Source organism: Populus euphratica, unplaced genomic scaffold (genome assembly GCF_000495115.2).
Source record: "Populus euphratica unplaced genomic scaffold, PopEup_1.0 scaffold156.1, whole genome shotgun sequence".
Classification (NCBI taxonomy): domain Eukaryota; kingdom Viridiplantae; phylum Streptophyta; class Magnoliopsida; order Malpighiales; family Salicaceae; genus Populus; species Populus euphratica.
The window spans coordinates 138164-148918 of record NW_011499931.1 but is presented as its reverse complement, the minus strand read 5'-3'; the positions used below and the strand labels follow the sequence as shown (position 1 = coordinate 148918).

At 31.2% G+C, this 10755-nt stretch overlaps 1 protein-coding gene across 1 annotated transcript; it reads right to left on the bottom strand.

Moving 5' to 3' along the window:
• Positions 1-4555: 4555 nt before the first annotated feature.
• On the bottom strand, positions 4556-6098 carry LOC105136079 (uncharacterized). The gene is made up of 2 exons (XM_011041267.1): positions 4857-6098; positions 4556-4666 (listed from the first exon to the last, which is right to left on the bottom strand). The coding sequence occupies exons 1-2, from the start codon at positions 6054-6056 to the stop codon at positions 4556-4558; spliced, it is 1311 nt and encodes a 436-aa protein (XP_011039569.1). The 5' UTR covers positions 6057-6098.
• Positions 6099-10755: the final 4657 nt, after the last annotated feature.

The following is a 10755-nucleotide window of genomic DNA, read 5'->3' as shown; positions in this document are numbered from 1 at the left end:
ATCATTTGTCAGCCGTAATTCAACAAAGTTGATAGTCCATTATGCCTTTTGTTCTCGTTGGATTCCATTAATTACTGCAGTTCCTATGTTGAATAGCATTTGGGGAGCAAGTTGATAAGATTAGATTCTCATTAAGGAAGATTGTGTTGGATGATTATGCATCAACTTAAGCACAGAATTAAATTAAAGGAACTTTCTTTTTCTACCTAGAATAGTGATATAGGAAGTTAGGTTATGAGCTAACCTAAGACACTTTATATAATTTTACTTCATTTTTCCCCTTCTTATTGTATTTGTTTTCATTTTGGAAGGGAAAAAGGTTAATGTGACCGGCTTCTCCGTTGACTGTTCTGCCTGCAGTGATCATTGGTCAGTTATGCTTAGGTACAATAAAAGGCAGTCGTCATACTGCTGATAGAATTCCTGGTGGCATTTGCATAAGTCGTTAAAGTCCTTCACTTTAAAAGACAATTGTGTTGTAGTGGTAGTTGCAACAGCTGTTTTCAAAACTTTACTTGTTAAGTTCTAGATGAAGGAATAACAATCATACTGCATGCATTGCTGTCAATTAATGACCAGGTAATTATTCGTAGTGTCCTGATTTTGCGAATCCAACAAAATACTACAAAACTGTGACAGGAAAGTGCTAGCAGCTGCTTCTGATTATTAATTAATGCAGTCACGAGGGGATCAAAATAACGTAGGGCATAGTTGCAGAAATGGAAAATGTGGATTGAAGACAGGGAGCTAGCACATTGGCGCAAAATAGAAACGTTTGCAGTGGGGACCAGCCTCATGCATGTGCAAGTCAATTTCTGAATGCAAAGAGTGACTACTCAAAGTTAGCTCGCACTCCTTTGTGCTTGGTTACTTTCATGCTGGCTTTAGACTGGTGCTGACTATTTCTTAAAGGATTTTGAATCCAAACATCCTACATTAGACTTGCCAAAACATCAATGTGACTTGAGAATTTCCTTTCGGCTTTTTAATTCCTTGACAAATGAAATTATGGGGAGGAGAAGTTCATTTATATTTAGAAGGCAGTATCTCATTTTAGTTATGAAAATGGTCATGGCAATGGCAAGGATATGACCGTGTGATAATCATAGACGACAATAGTAGGCTATCAATCTTGAGGTTAATGAGGGAAAAATGGTCATTAATCTCACTCCTGATTAGTTGCTAATGGATAGCTTAATGGAGCCATAATCCTCTCAAGATGATTCCAACTAAATGTTGATAATACCCTTGTTTGTTAGAATATAATCTTGATACTTTCCTAGTTCATGATTCATCTATATAAGTGTTTTAGCTCGTTTTCAGGCAACCATTCTTGTTTTTGTTAGAAGATTCCGATTAAAACTTATTTTCATTGAGACAATAAGATTCCTTTCTTGGATCTTGCAACCTCAATTCCTACTAAGAAGCACTTTAGTTAACCTAGTACCTTCATTTCAAATTCGTTCGACAAGTATCCTGCAATGCCCTAATCTCACATGACTTATCTCTTGTTACTAACATACCATCGACATATACTATCATTATCGTTATTCTTCCTGCCTTGTGTTTGATGAATAGAGTGTATGTAGTGTTGCTTTGTTTATTGACAAATGCCTTTATTAACTTGGAAAATCTTCCTTGAAATCTTCTCCATCATTCTGGGTATTTTCTTCACAACCTCTCTCCACCGTCTAACGCTATAGCCATGAGCTTGTCTCATCAGAATGTCTGAAAAAACATAAAACAAACAGGCAAAAAAGTAGCAATAAATGCTAGGATTAGGGTAATTCGTCTTTTTTAAAATAAGTTATAAGAAAGGAATGAGACAGCTAGAGCAATATCCAAAATAAATTAAATTTGTTAGATAAAACAATGGAGTCAGAGAGCCGTTGCCATTGGTAATATAGTCAAGATATTGTGGTGATGATTATAATAGGCTTGGGTCATTCATCATGTGATTTGAATTACCTGTGTCAATAATCCATTTACTATTCAAAGAATACAAAGAAAGAACTCTTGCCTCACCAACAATACCTAGATGGGATATATAAGCACCAACTGTCAAAGATGTTTTTGTTATATATATATACATGCATTAACTTTGCTTAATGAAATTTTAACTTCAATTATTAGTTAATGTATATAATTTATATTATTTTTAAATTAATTTTTTCAAATAAAAATTATTTAAACAATTACCTTATACTTAATTTTTATTAAATAAAATAAAAATGATAAAATTTAAATTCATGATTACTTGATTAACAATGTTAAAAAATTATCTTAATCTAAAATTTTAAATTTTTAAATGAAATTCCTAAATATAATTAGTTTTATTCTTAAAATATTTTTGTTGTGTACTTGGTCAAAGACCAGATCGAGTCCACTAAGAAAAATTTATGCAATAGCAGCATGCAGTTGTTCACAACAGCAGCCATGCCTCCTATCGGTGGAGTTTCGGTGTCAATTTAATTCCTGAATCATAGTGACAAATGCATTGTAGTAGGTCGAGAGGGAAAATCAATGCTGACTTGCCAATAAGAATTGACGATTTAATTAGTTCAAAAAATTTGATTTTAGCCGAGCTGTCATAGTATGTTGCCAAGACTGCACCCCATACATCCTTGGCAGTAGGAAGAACAATATATTGATTCGCTAACTTAGGAATCATAGAGTCAATAAACCGACTCTTAATCATGTCATTCCTCGTGGCCTAGTTCTGTTCTTGAATGTAAGATCTTTGAGTGCTGGTTGTGCCTTTTTTCCAATGAGATAACCGACCTTTCCCTTAGCACCAATACATAATTACATGGCTGAATTAGCCTAAAGCTGATAGTAATTATCATTTAGAATCATCCCATTAGTTAAGAAAGGGGCAGTGTCAGCTTGAATCTAGTTCGTATAATGATTATGGATGATCTGTTGTGACTGAGAATTACTGTTACAGGTTGAGTGATGGTTTTATCTTTCATTAGAGTAGCCTGTTGTTGGTGTTGCTCGTTGATCAGTTGCAAGCTGCTACTGTTGGATATTAGTTAGGAAATTTAAAGATTTGAGTGTGCAGCAAATTCTTCGTGAGAATTTGGATTCGAGAAACATGTTTTTTAATTTTTGAGATTCATGTTCTTTAGAATTGAACGATATTCTAATACCATGTCCAAAAAGGGTTTTCAAAGGAATTCTTCTCCTATTGGAGGCAATTTATATCAAAGATATTGGTACTGTTTAGGAAAAACAGAAGATTACAATCTCCTATAATTATGAGATTTCTTATAGTTATGGAATGGAGAATAATTCTCCATAATTACAAGATATACAGCTAATTAATTCCAATAGAATTGTTAGAACCCAATTCATTTGATGATTTACTAATTTAGAAAAATGGAGCTACGGACATTATTGGCTTAATCATTTGGTGTGCTGCGCTGCTGCTGAGATTTCTGTTGGGTTCCTGAATCAAGTTAGACTGGATATTTGCTACATCAGAGTTTTAAATGAGCATCAAAGTTACAGGAGCGACAATGATTGCGGCAGCGGCTTGGAACATAACATGTATAAGTATTGCGACAACTGAAGTGATCCTCTAACATTGAGATTAGGAATAGCTAAAAATCTGCCAATTCTGATGCGCAGACTATTGCAGGAAAAAAAAGAAAAATCGGACATTTTGTGTTGTTGAACCTCGCATCTGATCAATTTCATGTGGTGATTAGGTAAAATCAACGCCTCGAGTAAATTAATCCTACATCATATCGGGACGTACGTACAATCATTGATGAAACCGAAAGATGTTTCCTTTTACAATTATTTCCCTCTTGTCGTCATATGGCAGCCAATGCAGGCTAAAGCACACGCTGGTTAGCCTTACAGACAGAGTGCTAACCTGTCACCACTGCAAAAGCCAAATGTAATTATAGTATAAAACGTGATAAACAATCACTTTAAAAGTAGTTGGCAGTTTTCATCATCCTAAAGTAGCTTTGTATAATTACTACCTATAATATCTTAATCATGCCGTCCATGGCCCGATTGTGTTGATTATCTTACGTTCGACTTTGTTCTCTGTCGTTTTCTTATCCATGTCAGTTTCCGAAATACAAAAAGTAAAATCACCACCAACAATGCCATGTCATTTCAAAGAAGTATAGCATTGGCATATGGAAGTTCCTTTCAGGATTTGTTCTTCGTCAACAATCCTAGAAAGGCAAGAAGACAGAGGAGAAGAACTCCGCAAAGACAACTAGTTACTGTTGTTCATCGCCATCTTCATTCTTTGGAGGCTCAAGAAAAGAAAAATAAAAATAAAAAGAAGTTCCATGGATTTATTAGCATCACACACCTTGTTTTATTTGTTAAATTACTTCAAGGAAAATGATTTTGTATCTCTGTTGGCAATAAATGTTTAAAACCTTTGTTTGCTGACAGATTTTTCACAAATAATATACTGGCTTTAACATTATCCGACAGATCATAAGTACAAACTCTTGATTAAAAGCCACACCGACCCCACATCGATTTTCATAGGCCTCCATTCTTGAAACTTTTAGAACATTTCTCATATCTTGAACGATAGAAGCAAGGAAGAAGCTTCCAGCAACATGAATACCTTGAACTCTTCTGCAAGATAAAGGGCAGAAAAATCATATGTTTTCTTTTCATTGGCATACTGTGTGTAAACAGGCACGTATGATGCTTTATAGATAGTTGATCTATGGACCTCTATTTAGTTTGAAGGTGGCCAATGTTACAGGATAAATATAAAGGTTTGATAATCTTGTATAAAAAAATGTCTTACTGTAACAGGAAAAGAAAAACAGGGTAACAAAAAAACATGCTTTTGTTATCAGAGAACTTACCATATTTGATTTAGGACTCTGATCTTTAATGCCTGCCCTGCTCTTGTATCCACTATCTATTATCTTTTCCCAAGTTTGGCCTAAGAATGCTTCATTGTACCAGTTATTCGGACCTCTATAAAGGGGATTAGTCACTGGCATGTTAGGATAACGGTGTTGTTGGACTCCTTGTGGCATTCCCACATTGTCTGAATTTATCTTTGCTTCAACTTTAGGAACATCTTTTATATATTGAGAACTGGCTTCCATATTTGTAGAATATGGGTGGTGATCAGCGCTAGGATAAGACTTGAGCAAATCTATTGAAAAACACATCTCACTGAACTGATAACTTGAGACTGTCATGTCTTCAGAAACTTGGGTTGATGGATCCTGATGTCGAGATCGGTCTTCTGGACTTGGAGGAATGTTAGGCAAGTATGGTTCTAGATGAGTCAAACCAAATCGTTCAATCCCTTTGATTTTTACGGTGTGTTGCTCTTTGGGGCTGTGCAATCTCTCATCCCATCCAGCCACTGCAGTGCTGACAACTTCTTGGTCATTCCTTTTTATGTCCCTTTCAACTCCCAGTACAATTAGCTGCATTAGTTCATTACTCTGGCTTCCATCATCTATCTTTCGGTCGGCCTCCATGATCTGCCTTGTTAAAGTATCAAGCAGCGGCACAGGTTCCGCTTTTCTATTGGAAATGGCACAAGCAATATGCGTATCAAATTCGCAAAAGCTACATCTATACAACCAACCCTTAGAACTTGGATTCTTGCATAGATCGCAACTGAAGTCATATGGAGGTGAAAATTCTATTTTGAGAGCGTGAGGATGGGAATAGGTGATAACCGAGATAGGCAGTACTGAGCATAAGATATGATAGTAAATGTTAGACTCGGTAACATTGTAGCAGAAACCAGTGATGTGATCTCCACAAGCCTCACACTTGAAGTTGCTATTGTCCAATGGAGGTGAAACCAAAAGGGTTAGATAGTGATCTGGATGTGCAGGGTGTCGGGTTTTTCTTGGCATATTGGAACATACGCGGTGAAGAAAAAATGAGCAGGTTTTGCAGTTATAGTAGTCCTTTCCAGGCAATATTCGGAGGCTGCATCCATCACAGGTAATGTTTCCAGTGGAAGGGGCTATGGGACGCCCCAAAGGATGTTGATGACTAAAATGGTGAAGGGTATGTTCCTCTGCAACTTCCATCCTCGTCTTCACTAATAAATCTTCAATTCTTCTCTCAGCCCTCAGAATTTTTGCTTTCCTTTTGTCATGTGGTCTCAGGATTGTGGAGAGTAGTTTGAAAAGCTTCAACCAATTGAATGTTTATGGGACAGCCATTATCTTGGGGGATCCGCTAATACACCAAAAAACTGTTGATTGTCAATGATTATCTTCCATATTGAATTAATTGACAAGAAGGATCTGAGTAAAGAAAGCAACAGAATAGTGACAGAAAGATGACCGTCTGGAAATTCCTTACATGCCAAAGAGGACACAACCAAATTTTTAGCCGGCACATTCACAGCATCAGCTGACAACATTAGACAATCCAGTGCTTGGTGGGTGAAGTAAACAGAGTATATAACAAGGGCTTACATTTTTCAGTTAGCAGACCCTGGGAGCTTCCTAACGATCAAATTTCTGAAGGAGTTCGTTCCTTATTTTTATCATTAGAATACTTGGTGGTGTTTGGTTTGGAGGTGTAATGATTTTATTTTTTGAAATCCACGTGTGTATGTTTTTATTTTTATAAGGTATGGTTAGTATTTTAAAAGGATTATATCTTTAAAAAAAAATCATCATGCCTTCAAGTCAAACACACAACTGTTAGATGTAACTTTGTTTTCTAAATACAAAAAAAATATACAATTTGTTAATTGTGTTTGTACCATCAAGAAAAAAATTTAACTGCACATTAAATTTTTATCAAGAAAAAAATTTAACTGCACATTAAAAAAAATTATAAATATGTATATATTTAATAAAACAAATCATGTAATATATGTAATAATAAATAATAACAAATTTGTTGATTCAACCCAAAAATAGAATAGAAAGTTGAGAAAATATGTTCTCTTATAAAAATGGTTGAATATTTATATAAGTTTGAAATTTGATCTTTAAAGTTTTGATTGGTTTGAATTACTAAAATTAAATTTTATTAAGCCAAATCAAGCATTAATTCAATACTAAAACTTAATTTTAACATAGTAAGAGCTCCTAATTAAAATTAATTGAAACAAAACAAACCTAATTCTAAGTTAACTTAATAAAAAATAATTAAATTAAAAATTAAAAAAATCAAGTGAGAAAACAAAAACTAAAGAAAAAAATATATTGTAGGTAATTATTGCAACAAACAATAGATTGTCTTTTTTAATGTTGTATTTTTTTAATATTTCTTCTATCTTATATTGCCTTGAATAAAAAAACATACAATAAAGAAAACAAGGATGTGACTAGAAAAAAAATTAAGTTGGTTAAATATTTATAATTTCAAATGTTATTTCATGGTTTAATGAGCATTAATTTTGTAAAACCAAATTAGAATAGTTAAATGGAAAGCAAAAACAAAAATATAAATAAAAAAAATAAAGTAGTTCACTTTTCATATAAAATCAATAGGCGTAGCGTGATGACGAAGGACTTGAAATCTGCACAACAGGTTTCGAGTTCGAGTCGGGACGTGCATTTCTTGTAAGAGTCTGAGACAGCCGTGGTTTTACTTGCTTATCTAGGTTTATAAAGTGCGTTTTCTGGTAAGTGGGGTTTTCTCATATAAAAAAAAAATATTTTCACTATGAATTTTTTAATTTTTTAAAATAATTATTTATGTGTAATTTTTTTTTAATTGTGTTATGTTTACTACATTTGCCGTAGCTGATTTTCTTATTCCATAATCAGCTTATTAATCTTCGAAATTGTCTAGTAGAATTTCAGATGAGAATAATGCAAGAAAGAAAATTATTATCAAGGATTATATTATTTGTTATTAAAGTTAAATTGTTCATCAATTGATACAAACAATCTAAGTGTATTTAATCCATTAAAATTTCAACAACACTTTAAAAAAAATAAACTTCCAATCAAGGCTTATGAACTCGAAACATTACAAAAAAAAAAAAACTTTAAAATAAGAGAACCTAAAACTATAGGAAGTTGAGCATAAAAGCAAAGAAAGGAGAGTCATATATATATATATATATATATATATGAACTCTTTCCACCTCTATCTATATTTAAGGGCGGAGATGCAAAATTAAATCTTTTATAATTCATTGAATTTACAGAATCAATAACTTTAAAATGATTCAATGAAACAAATTAGACAACAATAAGATAATATTTAATAAATTCAATGAAACTAATTTAAATATGCACATATTTCTAGATGTTTTTCTTATTGGATATCCATACCTTTATTGATGCATTTTTTATATTATTTTTATTTTTACTCCAGTATCCTCACACTTTTTTAAATAGTGAAACTAGTTCTGTTTGAAGCTCGTAGCTGCCCCTCCCAATAAGTATATTTTCCGAGGATCGAACTTGTATTTTTATCCTTGTAGGAATATAGTAATGTCTTAACCGCTAGATCAACATTTTATTGATTGATGCATTTTCTATATGAATATGAAGTTACGAGCATGGGAATAATTTGAATTTGATTGAATCAATTCGAGGGAGATGTAATAAATGTTTGGTATCATGTAGAAGAGTGCTTTTTACTTGAAAATATATTAAAATAATTTTTTAAATTTATTTTTAATACTAGTATATTAAAATCATACAAAAACACTAAAAAAATTAATTTAATATTTTTTAAGGTAAATGTATTTTTTTAAAAGTACCAAAAAACAAAAATTATTATACTCCCAAATGATAGTGTAATGCAGTAGCAAAAAACATAGTTTTAAAACTTGATGGGTTGATCCAGAATCTGGTCAACAAAACACTTAAATCAGGTCGAGTTTCAAAAAAAAAAAGAAGACAAAAATACATGTGACTTGATCAAAAATCTAAGTTGACTCAGTGATCCAATTGACTTGGAAAGACCCGATTGAAACCCGTTAATTATTTATTTATTTTTAATAAAAATAATATTATTTTAATTTATAAAAAAAAATTAAAATCAGTTTGGGATGATATTATAAAAATCAGTAAACCGAGTTCGTTTGGTCGAGTTTAAAGACTCTTGTTAAAACTGGTATAAAGGAACGCAATGTGAAAATTTAATTTCCTTAAACAAAGGGATATGCATTGCGAAAATTTAATTCCCTAAAACAAAGGAATACAAATTTAATAACAATGCGTTATTATGCAACATATGCTGAGAAATCTTATACTGCTTAAACTGTAATTACTTTTTATGAATCGTTTTTAGTGATATCAAATATTATCAAGGATTATATTATTTGTTATTAAAGTTAAATTGTTGGTCAATTGATACAAACAATCTAAGTGTATTTAACTCATTAAAATTTCAACAACACTTTTAAAAATTAAACTTCCAATCAAGGCTTATGAACTCAAAACATTACAAAAAAAAAAAATCTTTAAAATAAGGGAACCTAAAACTATAGGAAGTTGAGCATAAGAGCAAAGAAAGGAGATTCATATATATATATAAAATGAACTCTTTCCACCTCTATTTATACCTAAGGGCGGAGATGCAAAATTAAATCTTTTACAATTCATTGAGTTTACAAAATCAATAAATTTAAAATGATTCAATGAAACAGATTAGACAACAATAAAAAAATAATATTTAATAAATTCAATGAAACTAATTAGGAATCAATTTTGCTTTCATCCATAATTTTGATAAATTAATACTCCATATCATAACTAATTTCCCTACCATTCTTATATAAATAAAAAGTGTTTGACCAAAGATGCATGGAATTTTACAGACAAAATTAATTAGTAGATCAATACATTAGAATATGTATATGTTGGTTTTGAATTTTTTTAATAAAATATTATCAAATTTACTTGAATAATTTATAAATATAATATCTTAAATTATTCAGGTTTTTTTTATTTTTTTACAAAACAAGACAATAACACACACATATATCATTGTACACTATGTGACTAACAACTCTTTGTTTGTTATTATTTTCAATGCCTCGTTACTTAAGATTTTAGAGCATAAGAATTGGAAAATGCTAAGGAGATTGAAGAACATGAACGAAATAAAGCAAAAGCAGATCACATGATAGTATTGAAAATAAGTGGTCCATGTTATTTCCAATGCAGAGAGGTGGACATTTTTTTACGATAAGAATACAATTTAGTGTAGACAAATATACACTAAATTGTATTCTTATCGTAAAAAATTTTAGTGTAGACAAATCTACACTAAATTGTATTCTTATCGTAAAAAAATGCATTAAAAGATTTAAAAAAATTGCATTGGAAACTAATAAGATGATAGAATAAAAATGCATCACGTGATATCTTTTTCGATTTATTTTAATTTATCTACTCTTGCTTACTAAAGTGTCATTAAATATTTTAACTTTAAATTAAAATTCAATTTTTCAAGATTAAAATTTAATTGATTTTAAAAAAAAAATCAAAAGATTAAGTATCACAATTAACATTAGAAAAGGAGAAAAACCTTTTCCAGCTTACATTGTGCAATAAACAAGAAAAGTTCAATTTCATCACTCCAATTTTATTTCTTGAATGTTTAATCCTTATTTTTTGAGATTTTATATTTCAGTTCTGAAACTTTATTTATTTTGCAATCTAATACTCGTGCAATTGTTAAAAAAAAAAGAAAATCATCAGAAAATAAGAGGAAAAAAACTTTCTAGTAGTCACATTTGGACCATCGATAACTATATATATATATATATATATATATATATATATATATATATTTTTTCTTTTT

Excerpts from the sequence above, each read along its gene's own strand:
- LOC105136079 (XM_011041267.1), bottom strand. The coding sequence starts at position 6,056 with ATGGAAGTTGCAGAGGAACATACCCTTCACCATTTTAGTCATCAACAT. Across the intron at positions 4,667-4,856 it reads AGAGTCCTAAATCAAATATG|TATGCCAATGAAAAGAAAAC; the intron begins GTAAGTTCTCTG and ends GTTTACACACAG.